The 18,414-nt window shown below is 35.4% G+C and overlaps 1 protein-coding gene across 16 annotated transcripts in view; it reads left to right on the top strand.

Annotated features, from left to right (window-relative positions):
• The window catches only part of MYCBP2 (MYC binding protein 2), a 309,994-nt gene that overhangs the window by 44,595 nt on the left and 246,985 nt on the right, over positions 1 to 18,414 (top strand). For all 16 annotated transcript variants that reach the window (XM_053563137.1, XM_053563138.1, XM_053563143.1 and 13 more), the window contains exons 4-5: positions 11,716 to 11,869; positions 16,809 to 17,005. In XM_053563137.1, coding sequence (XP_053419112.1) covers positions 11,716 to 11,869; positions 16,809 to 17,005 — 351 coding nt within the window. The remainder of the gene's footprint in view (positions 1 to 11,715; positions 11,870 to 16,808; positions 17,006 to 18,414) is intronic.

An 18,414-nucleotide genomic window follows, 5' to 3' on the forward strand; every position in this document is an offset into this window, starting at 1 on the left:
CACCTCTTGTGATGGCTAACTCTTCCTAAGTGCACCGCTGCCCTTAATCATGCTGTCAGCTTCTTCTCAGCATACGACTTGCCTCATGCTTCTTAGGTAGGATATTAAAGGTTTTGTGAACTTCCTCAGCTTTTATTTATTTATTTATTTATTTCTTTATTTATTTTTATTGTTGGGGGTTCACTGAGGATACAATAAGCCAGGTTACACTGATTGCATTTGTTAGGTAAAGTCCCTCTTGCAATCATGTCTTGCCCCCAGAAGGTGTGGCACACACCAAGGCCCCACCCCTCTCCCTCCTTCCCTCTCTCTGCTTTTCCTTCATCCCTGCCATGACCTTAATTGTCATTAACTGACCTCATATCAAAATTGAGTACATAGGATTCATGCTTCTCCATTCTTGTGATGCTTTACTAAGAATAATGTCTTCCACTTCCATCCAGGTTAATATGAAGGATGTAAAGTCTCCATTTTCTTTAATAGCTGAATAGTATTCCATGGTATACATATATCACAGCTTGTTGATCCATTCCTGGGTTGGTGGGCATTTAGGCTGTTTCCACATTTTAGCGATTGTAAATTGAGCTGCAGTAAACAGTCTAGTACAAGTGTCCTTATGATAAAAGGATTTTTTCCCTTCTGGGTAGATGCCCAGTAATGGGATTGCAGGATCAAATGGGAGGTCTAGCTTGAGTGCAGTCCCACCAGCAGTGTAAAAGCGTTCCCTTCTTTCCACACCACGCCAGCATCTGCAGTTTTCAGATTTTGTGATGTGGGCCATTCTCACTGGGGTTAGATGGTATGTCAGGGTGGTTTTGATTTGCATTTCTCTAATAGATAGGGATGATGAGCTTTTTTCATATGTTTGTTAGCCATTCGTCTGTCTTCTTTAGAGAAGGTTTTATTCATGTCTCTTGCCCATTGATATATGGGATTGTTGGCATTTTTCATGCGGATAAATTTGAGTTCTCTATAGATCCTAGTTATCAAGCTTTTGTCTGAAAATATGCAAATATCCTTTCCCATTGTGTAGGTTATCTCTTTGCTTTGGTTGTTGTCTCCTTAGCTGTACAGAAGCTTTTCAGTTTAATGAAGTCCCATTTGTTTATTTTTGTTGTTGTTGCAATTGCCATGGCAGTCTTCTTCATGAAGTCTTTCCCCAGGCCAATATCTTCCAGTGTTTTTCCTACGCTTTCTTTGAGAATTTTTATTGTTTCATGCCTTAAATTTAAGTCCTTTGTCCATCTTGAATCAATTTTTGTGAGTGGGGAAAGGTGTGGGTCCAGTTTCAGTCTTTTACATGTGGATATCCAGTTCTCCCAACACCATTTATTGAATAGGGAGTCTTTCTCCCAAGGTATGTTCTTGTTTGGTTTATCAAAGTTTAGGTGGTTGTAAGATGTTAGTTTCATTTCTTGGTGTTCAATTCGATTCCAAGTGTCTATGTCTCTATTTTTGTGCAATTACCATGCTGTCTTGACCACTATGGCTTTGTAGTACAGACTAAAATCTGGTATGCTGATGCCCCCAGCTTTATTTTTATAACTAAGAACTGCCTTAGCTATACAGGGTTTTTTCGGGTTCCATACAAAACGCAGAATCATTTTGTCCAAATCTTGAAAGTATGATGTTGATATTTTGATAGGAATGGCATTGAATAGGTAGATTGTTTTGGGAAGTATAGACATTTTAACAATGTTGATTCTTCCCATCCATGAGCATGGTATGTTCTTCCATTTGTTAAAATCCTCTGCTATTTCCTTTCTGAGGATTTCATAATTTTCTTTATAGAGGTCCTTCACCTCCTTCGTTAGGTATATTCCTAGGTATTTCATTTTCTTTGAAACTATGGTGAAGGGAGTTGTGTCCTTAATTAGCTTCTCATCTTGACTGTTGTTGGCATATACAAAGGCTACTGACTTGTGGACGTTGGTTTTGTATCCTGAAACATTACTGTATTTTTTGATGACCTCTAGGAGTCTTGTGGTTGAGTCTTTGGGATTCTCTAAGTATAAGATCATGTCATCAGCAAAGAGGGAGAGTTTGACCTCCTCTGCTCCCATTTGGATTCCCTTTATTTCCTTGTCTTGCCTAATTGTATTGGCTAGAACTTCCAGCACTATGTTGAATAGTAAAGGTGACAGAGGACAACCTTGTCTGGTTCCAGTTCTAAGAGGAAAAGCTTTCAGTTTTACTCCATTCAGTAAAATATTAGCTGTGGGTTTGTCATAGATACCTTCAATCAGTTTCAGAAATGTGCCACCTATGCCTGTACTCTTCAGTGTTCTAATTAGAAAAGGATGCTGGATTTTATCAAATGCTTTTTCTGCATCTCTTAAGAGGATCATATGATCTTTATTTTTGCTTCCGTTAATATGGTGGATAACGTTTATGGACTTGTGTATGTTAAACCAGCCTTGCATCCCTGGGATGAAACCTACTTGATCATGATGAATGACTTTTTTGATGATAAGCTGTAATCTATTGGCTAGGATTTTGTTTGAGAATTTTTGCATCTATATTCATGAGTGAGATTGGTCTGAAATTCTCCTTTTTGTTTGGGTCTTTTCCTGGTTTTGGTATCAGGGTGATGTTTGCTTCATAGAATGTGTGGGGGAAGATTCCTTCTTCCTCAATTTTTTGGAATAATTTCTGCAATACAGGAATAAGCTCTTCCTTGAAGGTTTGATAGAATTCTGGAGTGAAGCCATCTGGACCAGGGCATTTTTTGTTGTTTGCTTTTTTATTGCTAATCTCAGTGCTTGAAATTGGTCTGTTCAGGACCTCTATTTCTTTCTGGCTAAGTCTAGGGAGAGGGTGTGATTCCAAATATTGATCCATTTCCTTCACATTGTCAAATTTCTGGGCATAGAGTTTCTGGTAGTATTCAGAGATGATGTCTTGTATCTCTGTGGGATCAGTTGTTATTTCCCCTTTATCATTTCTGATTGAGGTTACTAGAGATTTTACTTTTCTCTTTGTCGTTAGTCTGGCCAATGGTTTATCTATTTTATTTATTTTTTCAAAAAACCAACTCCTTGATTCATTAATTTTCTGAATGATTCTTTTGTTTTCAATTTCATTGATCTCTGATTTGATTTTGGATATTTCTTTTCTTCTACTGGGTTTAGGCTTAGATTGTTCTTCTTTTTCTAATTCCATAAGATGGCTTGTGAGTTTGTTGATGCATTCTCTTTCTGTTTTTCAAATGTAGGCATCTAAATCGATAAATTTTCCTCTCAAAACTGCTTTTGCAGTATCCCACAGGTTTTGGTAGCTTGTGTCTTCATTGTTGTTATGATCAAGGAAGTTAATAATTTCCTGTTTTCTTTCTTCCTGCACCCATCTATTATTCAACAGAAGATTGTTTAATATCCATGTCTTTGTGTGGGGTCGAACATTTTTGTTAGAGTTGTGTTCCACCCTTAGTGCCTTATGGTCTGAGAAGATACAAGGTAAAATTTCAATTCTTTTGATTCTGTTGATAATTTGTTTTGTGTCCCAGGATATGATCAATTTTGGAGAATGTTCCATGGGGTGATGAGAAGAATGTGTATTCTTTATCTTTGGGATGGAGTGTTCTATATGCGTCTATCAAGCACAGTTGTTCTAGGGTCTCATTTAAATCTCTTATATCTTTGTTTAATTTCTGTTTATAGGATCTGTCCAGCTCTGTAAGAGGAGTCTTAAAGTCCCCTGTTATTATGGTATTATCGGATATCATATTGCTCAGACTGAGTAAGGTCTGTTTCAAGAATCTGAGAGCATTTAAATTAGGTGCATAAATATTTAGAATTGAAGCATCTTCTTGTATTTTTCCCTTGACCTATATACAGTGACCATCTTTGTCTTTTTTGACTTTAGTTGCTTTAAATCCACATGAATCTGAAAATAAGATTGCAACTCCTCTTTTCTTCTGAATTCCATTTGCCTAAAAAATTGTCTTCCAACCCTTGACTCAGAGCTTTAATTTGTCTTTTGAAGCCAGGTGTGTTTCTTGCAGACAGCAAATGGATGGCTTGTGTTTTTTAATCCAGTCTGCCAATCTATGTCTTTTCAGTGGGGAATTCAAGCCATTAACATTTATTGAGATAATTGATAAGTGTAGTTTTTTCTATTCATCTTATTTTGTGAGAGTCCATTGTTTAGTTTTATTTTTTGCATCAGTGTGGAGGTTAGGTTCTGTCCCTTAATTTCTGAGTTCTTACTTTGCTGCTGATCCATTGTGATGGTCAGTATGTAGAACATGTTGAAGTATTTCCTGTAGAACTGGTCTTGTTGTGGTGAATTTCCTTAACATTTGTATATCCAGAAATGATTTGATTTCTCCATCAATTTTAAAGCTTAGCTTAGCAGGGTACAAAATTCTGGGCTGGAAATTGTTCTGTTTAAGTAGATTAAAGGTAGATGACCATGGTCTTCTTGCTTGGAAACTTTCATTAGAGAAGTCTGCAGTCACTCTGATGGATTTGCCCCTGTAGGTCAACTGGCGCTTACGTCTGGCAGCTTGCGGAGTCTTTTCTTTTGTCTTGACTTTGGACAGGTTCATCACAATGTGTCTTGGCGAAGCTCGGTTAGAGTTGAGGTGACCTGGGGTCGGATATCTCTCTGAAAGCAGTGTGTCAGAATCTTTGGTGATATTTGGGAAATTTTCTTTTATAATATTCTCTAGTATGGCTACCATTCCTCTGGGGCATTCTTCTTCCCCTTCTGGGATTCCTATAACTTGTATGTTGGAACGCTTCATAAGGTCCCGTAATTGTGATAGTGAACGTTCTGCTTTCTCTCTCTTCTTTTCTGCCTCTTTTACTATCTGAGTTATCTCAAGGACTTTGTCTTCTATCTCTGAAATTCTTTCTTCTGCATGGTCTAACCTGTTGCTGATACTTTCCATTGCATCTTTAAGTTCCCTAATTGACTGTTTCATTTCCTTCAGCTTTGCTATATCCTTTCTATATTCTTCATATCATTCATCTCTTATTAGGTTCTGTTTTTGGATTTCCTTTTGGTTGTTTTCCAGTTTATTAGCAGTTTCCTTCATTGTTTCCATCATTTCCTTCATTGTTTCCATCATGTATATTCTAAATTCCCTTTCTGTCATTCCTAACATTTCTTTATTGGTGGAATCCTCTGCAGTAGCTACCTCATTGTCCCTTGTTCTGGACTGGTTCTTCATGTTGCCTGGAGTTTTCTGCTGATTCTTCCTCATGAGTGATTTCTTTTATCTGTTTCCTTGCTCTTATTTTCCTTTCACTTCTTCTTGCTCTTTAAGTTCCCATGCCAGTTTTCCACTGTTTTTGTTCTCCTCTTGGGGTCCAGAAGTCTCTCTCTGACTCTCTGTATCCTTAAAGCCCTCAGCTTTTTAATCAGCCATCTCAAATGAAAATGAGCAGTACCCTTCTTGTTCCCTCTGTCTCCAGGGTCTTAACTGTACCTACTCTCTTAGCTTCTTTCTTTAACCTAAAACAAACATGCTTCTCTTTTCCAGAGAAGGTCCCACAGGTAGAACTGTGCGACCTCTCATTATAATTTCTTATGCTTAATTAGGAGAGATTGTGGGGGAAAAACACAGTTAAGTTAGGATATAAGGCTGTAGGACTTATGTGATTTGCTTTTAGTTAGAACACCATTCTGTATGGGTGAGTCACACAGTAGTGTAGTAATCATACTGCTTAAGTTCCATATTGGGAAGGATAACAAAAGCCCAGAGAAATCTTCTACAAAGGTATGCAGATTTTGAACAGTAAACCATAGTTCAAATCAAAAGATATTGCATTATCAAGAACAACAGATTCTTGGACTGTTTTAAAACACGAGGATAAGTGAGTATTAAAGAAAATACCAGGCATTGTTTGTTTTTTTTTTTTTTTTTTGAGACAGAGCGTCAAGCTGTCGCTCTGGGTAGAGTGCTGTGGCATCACAGCTCACAGCAACCTCCAGCTCCTGGGCTCAAGCGATTCTCCTGCCTCAGCCTCCCACGTAGCTGGGACTACAAGCGCCTGCCACAACGCCCAGCTACTTTTTGGTTGCAGCCGTCATTGTTGCTTGGCGGGGCCTGGCTGGATTCACACCCACCAGCTGAGGTGTATGTGGCTGGCCCCTTAGCCGCTTGAGCCATGGGCACTGAGCCAATAACAGGCATTGTTAAGATAACATTTTTCATTTTAATTATATAACATTTTTTAGCACAATTAAGAGTCAAAAGGAAATTTTTTAAAGAAAATTTTAAAAATATCAGATAGCCCAAAAGATTAATACTGAGTTATTATCAAGTACTGACCTGCCTGGCAGCAGGATATAGAGATTAAGAACATGGGTTATGTATGAAGCCAAACTGTTTAGATTCAAACCTTCATTATTAAAATTACTAGCTCTGTGATCCTGGGAAAAAAGTGTTTGGCATATCTGTGCCTCAGTTTTATCGTTTTTAAATTGTGGCTGATATCTACCTGACAGGGATATAGCGACGATTTAAATGAATTTAATTTAAGTACAAAGAAATGCTTAATAAGTGATAGCTATTAAGTGTCAGATTAGTGCAAACAAGCAAATGTATAGATGCAAATGAATTTGACTTCTCATGGAACTTTTCAATTTATTAAGAAGTACTTTATATCTTAAGTAATGAACTTTTTAGAAAATGAACATGGTCATGTGATGATTGAGATATAAGGTGAGAGGAAGAAGCCAAGAGATGCCTGCATGCAGTGGCAGTTGGAATGCTGTGGGTCAGGGGACAGGTGTGAAATGAAACTTTTAGATGATTTTTTTTTTGGCTATTTGCAGGAAGATTTGACAGGATTGATAGTAAGCAAGAGGGATTTGAAGGATTGACACTAAGCAAGAGATAAGATCTTCAGGGATTAAAGTGATGGGAATTTGAGATCCTGGAAAACATGGTGACATTTTTCTTTCCCTTTTGACCATTTCTGTGCCTTAGCACCAGATAGTGCTGTCCTTTGTTTCAGTTTTTTTCTTTTCTTTGTTTCAGGTGGGTTCTTTGGTCCTCTGTTGCTCCCCCTATAATGTGGCTATTCCTTTCCTTCTCACGTGAGGTTTCTTTCTCATACTCCTTTTTTTCTCACGATTAAGATAGTTTTTATCTGTTGTTGAAGTGTCATTGTAATACAATTTTATTTTTCCCATTCTTGACTTTTTGGTTTTTATTTTTTTAAATTTCAGATTGAGGGTACAAATGATTAGGTTACATTATTTGTGTTTCTAAGGTGAAGTTCAACTTGTAGTTGAGCCCTTCTTCACTTGGGGCTGTGCTGTGTACCCTTACATTGTGGCTATTAGCAACTTGGATGTTTCATATTTAGTCATGCCACATATTTTATTAAAAGATGTCAACTTACATAGACTAATTTATTTATTCCTCAATTCAGTATACCGTTTTTTGAGTTTGTACCCAGAATTGTATTAGGCCTTAGCAACAAAAAAAACGAGATATAATTTCTGGTCCTAAGAAAGCACTGTCTAGTTGGTATAATAAGCAGGTCAGTACGTAACTTGCTTTCTAGTGCCAGACGGGTTTATAGAGTGTGTAGGTGCAGTGAAAGGAAGGCAGGAAGGACTACATGCGGGCTGACATATATCGGGAACTGAGTTAGAGAGGAGCTAGGTCACAGAGGGCCTGATGTGTCGTGTAACTGAGATATTGTCTTGTAAACAGGAAATACTAAAGATTTTTGGTGAAAGAGGATGAGACTTGCATTCTACTTTAGTTAAGATTACCTGGGTACTGATAAGGCATATCCACTCAAGAGTGGTGAGGTGAGAGGCAGAGGAAACAGTGGTCAGTTGTTGCAGTTGTCTAGGAAATGTTAGTGAGGGTTGGAATTATGGTAGTGACAATGTTTTGAGTATAAGAAATGTTAAGAAGCCAAATGGACAGGAATTGGTAATTAGTTGACCATGAAGGCTGAAAGAGAAGGTGAAATCTAAACATATTCTTAAAGGCTCTGGGTGGTGATGCCATTTACTTAAAGACGGAGAACTGGAGGGAGAACAGTGCTTGGCTGAAATGATGGTTGAGTTTAGTTCTGCATGTACTGATTTTGAGTAAATGTAAAAAGTCCCATGTGTATGGAGGACTGACGTCCAAAGGAAAAGGGGCCAGCTGGGAATATATTATGGATTTGAGAGTTTCCATTGTGTGGGCACAGTTGAAATTCTTTGACAGATAGGAAGGAAAGGAATCAAGAACATTGTTTTGAAAAAACAAATTAGCTTTGACAAGTTGAACGAACATCTTTTCCTTGAGTGTATGAGAAGGGAAGAAGATGGTAGTAGTGGTAGATAAATTTGTATATTTGAAGATAGCAACTTTGATGTTTCATACTCATACTTTCTCCCTTCCTCTTCTTGTTACTCTACTATCTCCCTTCCCCTAGACATTAAATTTTTTATTATTTGTAAATATTATCTCTACCAAATATTTGCTTTATACAATTTATTTGCTTTATACAGACAGTTTTAAAAGGCAGGGTTACTATAGAGTTCACACCATGATAATATATAAATCCAATTTTGATTTCTTTTTGAGCTTTTTCAAATGTATTCTATAAGTATGGACATTGATTCTAGAATTTTTAAATAGAAAAAGATGTAATTTTTAATGGCAAAGAGTTAATTATTAAATATAAATATAGTGTAACTAAACTTTTATATTCACACTTGCTAGTGAAATAGTAAAGTAACTTTTGGAAATATATAATTTGAGGAGAACAAAATAAAACCTTGAGACCCATTAATGTTATTTTTCTTTTTGGTGTTCAAGTGTGTTTTTATCTCACTTTTCCTACCTTTAACTTGGATTAGTTGATTCAGGTAGTTATTTGGGTTTTGTGTTCCTTCATCTTCGAAGTATAATACCAGCCTTCAGAATTTGATTATTTGAAAACAACAGCAAAGGTAAAATAGTTAAAAAACTATTCTGAAGAGAAATAGAAAGCCATGTGTTGGGTGGTTAGGTACAGTTTATCATTCTGAGTATTGAAGCTTAGTGTGTTATTTTATTATTACAATTAATTATTTTTTATTTTAAAGTCATTTATTACTTTTGCTAATTATAAAGGCAGTATATATTTATTATGGATAATTTGAAAAATGCAGAACTTTTTTATAAGGAAATAGAAATTAGAAATATTTTTTGAAATCTCATTAACCAAAAAATGCCCATTATAAACATTTTTATTTCTTTTGTCTTTTTTGGTGCACACATTAAAAATATATTTCTAGACAAATGAAACGATACTGTAATTGTGCTACAATATTTTTCCTTCTTAAAAAAATACATTTTTCCTCCTTATATTCCTCCTAATATTGAGAGAAGAGCAAGTATAGTGTGTTTCCAAGACTGAAAGATAGGCTTTAAACTGTAAAATCCAACTTGAAAGTATTCATGTTTTATAAAATGTTCTGCCAAACAACAGAAAAAGACTTATTTAAGATTTGTTTGGTACTTCTGTTCAGTATTTCAGAGCTAAATATTAATAATTCTTTAATAGCTGGAAAACTTGAGGTTGATTTTTATTTTGTTGTGTATTGAATACATATTATGATTCTGGACATGAATTACTTTTCCCTGCTTATTAAAAAGAAAAGTCTACAGTGAATCAAGGTATGGATGATTAGTGAGAATCTGTAGTATTTAACCTAGACAAGTGAAGAATTCTGTTTTCATTGTTGTTACTAAAGTTTTATGAGTTTGTCTCACTAAAACCAGCTTAGTGCCCTGTTCCTACACGGGTTACCTGAATTGCCTATTGTCATACATTTGTTATTACACCTTACACTTACCCAGAGATCAGGAATCTGCTCATTAAGCAGCCTCACTTTTTGTGCCAAGGTTCAATAATTTCTCTATTGCTACAGGAAACATATTTATGTAAATGATCCCTAGCTAAAAATGTCATCTGCGAAAAATCTTCTTAGAACATTGTTGGTAGTAAAGTAGGGCAGTCTTAAGAATGATAGAATGTGGAAGTCTGCTGGCCTGAGAATAGAGCTCCATGTTTTATACCTAGGAGATCGTTGACTTCAGATTTTTCTTTTCTGTAAGAACATAAGCAGATGGAAATCTTGGACAGCATGTTTTTATTTTCTAGTCTATTCCAGGGAAAGGAACTATATCAAATGGAAAAATTTCATTGCTTATATATTTAATCAATGAAACTCTATGCAAGCTCTTCTGGAATTTAGTTATAATCAAGCCTGCTAGAATTATAGGTAGCTTTTCTAAAGAAAGTCCTATGAGTTATTTTGACTTGTTATATCAGTATTTTTCACAAACCTTACAATGATTATCAGAAGTGCAGTTGAATTGTCTGCATCTGATTTGACCCTTGTCTGGAAAATGTATTTCTGAGATGTAGTGGTAAAGCACATAATTGACTGAATATTAAAATATTAATTTTGTGTGCATCATGTGCTAGATGGTAGGCTAGGCATGAGGAATTAAACCACTTAAGGTTTAAACCATTTGAATGTTTAAACTATTTAAGGTTCCTTGTTAATAAGGAGACCATAGTATAGTTGGATAAATGGAAACAAAAATAGTACACCATACGTGCTGTAAAAGAGGTGTGGACTAGATAAGAATTATATACATGACTCATTTACCCCATTACATTATAAACTGTTAGAGGACAAGGTCTAGTATACTTTTATGTCTTTTGTGGTGAGTTGCACAAATTAAGTGCAAATTATTTATGGAGATATTTAGGTAATATGTAAGTTAGTGCAAAAATCTCAGCAGAGAGAATATTTATTCACCCACTGTTGTATCCAATAGATTTAATGCTTTGAAGCATTTCTACTAATTAGTCTTATTTTAACTTTTCCTGTTGCTTCTCCAAATAATCTAATACCTACTGATGAGATCTTATAAATCTGGTTCTCAAAATACTGACATTGACTGAGAAATGGAGTTTCATTGTTTCTTGTTTTATCTGTTTTCTGAAGGTATGTCTTTATACTAGTTCATTACATTTTACTTAATCTTTAGTTTACAGATTTATTTCTTTTGCTAGATACTGAATCAGATTTTTCTTGCTCCTGTGAGGAATAATAAGATGATTAAAGTAGAACTGGTGATATTTTTAGCTAAGAAGTTTTAAATTCTTTTAAAAATCATTGTATAAGAATAAGGGATACCACCTATAAATAATAATATGGTGGTTATACCATTATAGAAAATGCTAAGGTGAAAATTTGCTTTTTAAATTGACTTTAAATGAAAAAAGTACTGAGTTTTACTTGACTACAACCAAATGAACTATAAATTAATGCTGTTTATTTCTTCTGAGTAAGAATGCAATCTTTTCTCTAGTTCACTGTTACAAAGCATTTTCAGGATATTTTATTATGGCTTCATTATGCTAAAACTTTTTAAATAGTGCAACTAGGTTCATGCAAATCATGTAATTAGGTTCTCACATGTGAGTCCGATAAAATTACAATAGCCAAGTGGGAAAAACACACAAATTCTAGTCCTGATCAGCAGTGTTAGCCTTCCGTGTAACCAGATAGTTTTCTAAATTGTCATGGTAAAAATACTAATTGAAAGAAAAAACACGACTTCTTATTTTTGCCTTTTAAATATCAATCGTTTATCATTTTCCATGGAAGTAACTTGTACCAGTTAAACTTCCTAGAAAGTGTCATTAACTTACATGTTACAAAGTATAATTTTTTTTTCATCTTGAATAGATTATTGAGGTTGGACTTTGTGAAGTTTTTGAATTGATCAAGGAGATGCGATTTTCTCATCCATCCCTGTGTCTCAGGAGTCTCCAAGCTCTGCTCAACGTGCTTCAGGGTCAGCAGCCTGAAGGCCTCCAGTCAGAGCCACCTGAGGTCCTAGGTAAGAGCTCAGACTCATCAATTGAAGTATTTTAAAGTGAATATAATTAATATTAGTGTATTGTACATTTAAGAATTGCTAAGATAAATTTTTAATGTTCTTGCCACCAAAGATAAGTATTTGAGGCAATATATGTGTTAAATAGCTTACTTATTCCACATTGTATTCATAAATCATAACATTACTTTGTATCTCATAAATTTATACAACTAAAAATTGTCAGTTTATAATTTTTAAAAAGTGAATAGCTTCTCTTAGGAAGCACACATAGTAGCCTGTAGTTCAGTCTTTATTTAAACAGCAGGGGGGTAAGTTTTAAAGTACTTTTATGGTTTAAAAGTTGTAGTTTATGAATAGACATTTCTTGCTGATTGTGGTGATGGAGGAAAGCACAACATAAATACGTGGAATCTAGGAATTATTCTCAATCCTTAAAGTCACTATTGTCATAAACTGCTCTTATTAAGAAAAAAATAGACGGGCATTGCAGTGGGCGCTTGTAGTCCCAGCTACTCAGGAGGCTGAAGCAAGAGAATTGCTTAAGCCCAAGAGTTTGAGGTTGCTGTAAGCTGTAAACTTCACAGCACTCTACTGAGGGAGACATAATTAGACTCTCTCTCAAAATAAATAAATAAATAAATAAACAATAAAAATTTTTTCACTTTCTCTTAACTTCATTTGTTACTCTGGATAGTTTCTAAATTGAGAGGGCATTTTTTGGTATTCATCTATTTGGGTTGTAGATGAAGAAGCTTCTGACTTAGTAGCAACTTTCATATGCACCAGGGGTTCACACCCTGCCCAAGCCTGCAAAAAGCAAAAAATAGCTAGGCTGTGTGGCAGGTGCCTCTAGTCCCAGCTACTCGGGAGGCTGAGGCAAGAGAATTACTGGAACCCAAGAGTTTGAGGTTGCTGTGAGCTATAACGCCACCACACTCTACCGAGGGTGACGTAGAGAGACTCTTGCCTTAAAAAAAAAAAATGTGTTTATTTTTTCTTAAAGTTAGTTTCAGTTTTATGGATGCATGTCTTTTATTGCCACTGATTTAGGTTTAATATATAATCCTATAAATAACAATAAAAGCTTTTACTTAGAGAGTATTAAGGAATAGAAATATAGATGGAAGCGTAATTTTTCATTTGACTAATCGCCTTTCTCTAATGCTAACCATAGGCCTGCAGTCTAGAGTTTTCTAGATCCTTCTGGTACAATAGGAAGATTCTCAGCAGTACTAGAGCTGTGGCATTAGCATGTGTGAGAGTTGTCTAGACCCTGCCTATGGAGTTTATGATATAGTAGATTTCAGGAAGGGGCAAGGATTTGCATTTGGAGTAAGTTCCTGGCTGATGCTGATATTGCTGAACTGGGGACTGCATTGCTGGTCTTGAACAGAGTTTGGTTCTTTTTTTCTGTTTGGGTATTTGGATTTTATTAGACACATATGTATGAGCCTAATTACATGTCAGATTTTTCTGGTTTTGGTCACAAATGATAATTTAACTTTTGTGTTTGACTTTGTTGTTTTGTTTTAGTTGGGGAGAGGGATGCTGACCGTGAAAACAAGCTGAGGATCTTAGAAAACAGCAATCTCCCAACCACACACACATGTTGTTAAATGCTCTTGCCAAATGAAAGCTGTCACTTATTCAGAAGCAGTCACTTGTTGATTATTGTTACACCAGTGATCATATTAATAGTGTGATGTGCTACTTGGCTTGACAGCATTTTGCTGAAGATTTGTTTTATTTAAGAATATTTTGTTTTCTTCACCTTTTGTTTGTCAGTTTGCAATAGTTGCAATATTTAAAATATCCATTAAAACTTATATTTCATATTTCTTTATGTAATCCACCAATCATTTCTTCCTAGGTCTTCTACCATTCTGTTTTTTTATATCAATTGTTATGCACTTTCCTTTGTTCTTAATACTAATTGTTGAAACTATTATTTGTGCTTTAGTCTAATCATCTTCTATCATAACTTTTGCCTTATAAATGTTTCAGTTTTATTTTCTTGTTAATATGTTCAAATTCTGCTATTCTGTCTTTGGTTTCTCTTTCATTTAAATGTTTCTTTCTAATCTTTTTACTGCTTTGACTTATTTTTCTGTATAAAGGATTTATTATCTCTTCGTATTTTTTATTTTGTTTAATTAGCTGAAGGATAAAAGTAGCAATTTGGTTAATACTAAATTTCTATCGAAACGTGCCTCTATTTTTTTCCTTTTATCTGATATCAAAATTTTATTCTTTTTTCCTTTCCTTTGGTTATTTTCAAGATATTCATGAAATAGATGTGGATTTGTATAACTGTTAATACTAGAATATCTTCATGATTAATATACATCAGGTTTCTTTTTGCAAATTGATTTTGATTTTTAAATTCTTTAGTTAAAAAATGAATCCCTTATATCTATCTTTCTGTTCAGTTTAAGGTTAGCATATATGTTCATTTAAATGTAATAGCACCTCCTGTGTTCTGTGCTAAGAGCATATAATACCATTGCTGTTATGGAGCTTAGCCTCAGACAGTCGGACACTTTCATAGTGATAAATGAGGATAAATAGTATGGAGGAAAATAGAGTGAGTTCTGAGAGTCTTTAACAGGTTTCCCTAAAGATGTGACATTTGAGATTTGGAGGATGAAGAGGAGGGCGTGAACCAGGTTATGAGTGTCCTAGGCAGAAAGGACAGCATCCAGTGAGGTTGTGAGACAGGACAGAGAATGAGCGAAAAAGACTAATATGGCTGGAATATGGAGAGTGAAGGGAGGGATGGTCTTGTGGCAGGTGAGGAAGGACTAAAGGACATATGGAAACTTACAGGCCATGTTAAAGAGTTTGGTTATTGTTTCAGGAGGAATGGAAAGTCTGTCTCTTTTATTTTTCAAAACTATTCTTTGTTTTGTAACATTTATTTTCCTAAATTATTTAAGTTATTGACTGTTTTCTTTCAAATAAACCTAATGTTTTTTGAGGGCAGAGACATTCTTTGTCTTCTTTTTTCAGTGTACAGACTCCAGTTTAGAGTAGTTCCTAGTGTGTGGAAATAATTCAGTAATTTTTTGCTGAATAATTAAAATATGGGATAGCTGAAGGATACTGATGGGAGGAAAGATGGACAGAATGGATGGACAGAGGAGGGATAGATGAGAGGATGGAAGGAAGGAAAGTTGGTGGGAAAGATAAAGGAAAGAACAGATGGAAAAAAGGAAAGTGGAAGTGAAGGATATACAGACAAAGGTGTGGGAAGAAGGAATTAATGAAGGAGTGAATGAATTTTTAAATAGATTTTGTTTTGAAAGTTTTCTAGCAAAAATGAATGGTAGGAGATAATTTATGAATGTTTTCTAGTAGTCAGTTAAGAGATGGTGATAGTATGGATTGGAAAGGTAGTGATGATTTAGAGAAACGAGGAGGAGTTAATTAGGAAGTCAAACAGGAATTAATTTGGGATGAGATATGGAAGTTGAGAGATTGGGAGGGGACACCTAGGTTTTTTCAGGTTACCAAATCAAACTGGTGGCCATTTTGTTTTCAGAAAATTGCAGTACGTTATCTTTCTCTTGCTCTCTTCTCTCTTCCCTACCTTCCTCCGGTTTCCCTCTTTTCATCTCTCTCAGTGTTTCTGCCTTCTCCTGACTCTTTTTCTCTCTTTGATTATATTTACTCTTCAAGGATTTTCAAATCTCCCCTACCTTCTAGAGTGAAAATACCCAAGAATATCTATCGATTCAATCATGGGAGGAGTTGTTCTAGGAATTTTGTATGAGGCCTGTGTTGGTGGGAAAATGAATATTCATGCTGCTTTCTCATCTTTGCTTCTAAATGGCTTTATGATTTAGGGAAAATCTTTCTCCCTGTGTCTCAATTTCTTTATCCTTTAATGGGGAGGAATAACTGTTTCATTGACTTGGAGGTTTTTCTAGGGCATAAATGTATTATACCAGTGTTTTTCAACATTTTTTATCTCACAGCACACTTGAACCTATAGTTAGACTTCCATGGCACACTTAAATTATGTTGATCCAAAAAAAAAAAAGAGTGAAAAAAAGAATATACTCACTGTACTTTGAACTTCTTTGAAAAATAATTTAAGGGCCAGGCATGGGGCACTTTGGGAGGCTGAGGCGGGTGGATTGCCTGAGCTCACAGGTTTGAGACCAGCCTGAACCAGAATGAGATCTTGTCTCTAAAAATAGCCAGGCATTGTGGCAGGCACCTGTCGTCCCAGCTACTTGGGAGGCTGAGGCAAGAGAATCGCTTAAGCCCAAGAGTTTGAGGTTGCTGTAAGCTGTGACATCACGGCACTCTACCAAGAGTGACAAAGACTGTCTTCAAAATAATAATAATTTAATTAAATGATCTTTAAAAATTTTTGTGACAAACCTAAGATCCTCTCACAGCACACCAGTGTGACATGGCACACTGGTTGAAAATCACTACATTACATCCTCCCTCTGTAAATAAGAGCAGTTATGTTAATGATAAAGCCAATTTTATTTTAAAACAGATTATAGCATATGTTTTATGTTCTATTGTTGTTTTGCAAATATACATTTTTTTATATATTTAACATTTTAATAAGCCCATACTCCTCCCAACCTAAAAGGTAAAGTAAATGCAGTAGATGGTCTATTACATGATAGGATGAGATTGTTGAACATGTGAATGTTTCTTGTCAGGCATGTTTTAAATGACCCTAAGCACATTTTATTTTTCATTTACAAAAATAATGATTTGAACTAAATGTCCTCTAAGGTTCTCATATTAATGTTTTAACTTTACTAGGGAAAGGTTACTAGAAAGAAACTAATGCAAAGTAAGTGTTTTTGGTGCTTTAACTGTAGTTTATGAAACAGGGTATAAATACATACCTATGCACATATAATTGGTTCTCTACGTAGAATGAATATAATTGATTCTATTTTATCTACAGAGTCTCTCTTCCAGCTCCTTTTGGAAATCACTGTTCGAAGTACTGGAATGAATGACAGCACAGGACAGTCCCTCACAGCACTTTCCTGTGCTTGCCTCTTTAGTCTGGTGGCCTCTTGGGGAGAAACAGGAAGGACACTTCAGGCCATTTCTGCTATCCTCACCAACAATGGTAGCCATGCTTGCCAAACTATTCAGGTATTTCATATTTGTAGCTGCTTAGAATGTTGAATTCCAGTTTCATCTCAGTTTCTGTTGATAGGAATTCCTTGTTTTCTCTTAGTCATTACAGTAGCTTTATCTATCCAAGGTTGATGTATAAATAATCTATAGTATTTGAGTTAAGCTATGTGTGTGTTTAACTCTGTAGCAAGAAATACAATAAAATTAATTTTGGCAAAAACTCGTGAGTCTTTAACCTGGTCTTTGCATGAACACCACAACCTTTTCTTTGGGTTACCTTGCCCTCCCCCGTTTCTTCCCCTCTCATCTTGCCCTGAATCTTCAGGTATGGTATTCCTTCATAGTTAAAAGTATGGTGGTATTCCTTCTTTCTCTTTTGAAAGAAAAATACTAGGACATCAATCTGCTGTATTTTGGTTAGTTGATGATGATTTTTCATGAATTGGTTTGTTCCTGAGTTATTTCAGCTATGTGTGTAAGATTCAGCTTTTAATATGTAATTATAGAATAAATAGCTTCATCACTAACTTCACCATTGTTAGTGATGGGAAATAGAATTCTCTTTATAGGCAAACGTGATTTAATTCTTTTGGAAGGTTCTGGAAATTGAGAAAGAAATTATAGTTTCAATCTGATTATTTTTCTCTTACTCCTTGGAAAACCTCCAGGACAGATGTAAGGGCTGCTCAATCTTGTTAGCAGGCCAAAGATAGCAAAAGGAGTTACTGGTCATTTGTGTGTCCCATCAGTGGTCTTGAACTCCTTTTGTCAAACCTGAGCAATCTCTTTACTCCTGATTTTTGCTCTTACTCTTTTCCTCCTTTCTGCCATGTTTGAAATGCTTTTGTCATTTTTTAAGCTCCTTAGTTATTTTGAAGATCTGTAACACAATGGTTTTCACGCTGTGTTCTGTAGACATGCTCGTCAGCAAATGTTTAATTTAAATATGTGTTTAAAATATACAAGTTTTTTTAATATTACAGTAAAGTAATACATATATATCACATTGTAATAGGACAGTGACCACCAATATATGAGCTTGTTAGGCTTCCATGTGATTGCGTATAGACTTAGGATTGGTATTAGAGCCCATAGCAGGACTACGTGAACTAGGTCATGAACAGCCTCACAGAAGAAGAAGGTGAGAGCTAAACAATGAGCTGAAATTAACTGCTCCAGAGGGAGGAAGTGTTCGTACTGGGGGTGTGGAGAGAGGATGATCTATTAGCTGTGTACTAAGGCACAGACGTGAGAATAAGGGTAGAATATTTGAAAGCTAAAACATATGTAGTATAGTAAGGGCACAGAGAGTTAGTACTTAAGTACATATCTGTCTGACTCCAATATTATGGTGATCACCAGGCTACAAAATACTACTACTAATAGATCCTCTGAATCCATTTGCCAAGGTTTTCTATAGACCT

The sequence above is a fragment of the Nycticebus coucang genome, chromosome 15 (genome assembly GCF_027406575.1).
Source record: "Nycticebus coucang isolate mNycCou1 chromosome 15, mNycCou1.pri, whole genome shotgun sequence".
Taxonomy (NCBI): Eukaryota; Metazoa; Chordata; class Mammalia; order Primates; family Lorisidae; genus Nycticebus; species Nycticebus coucang.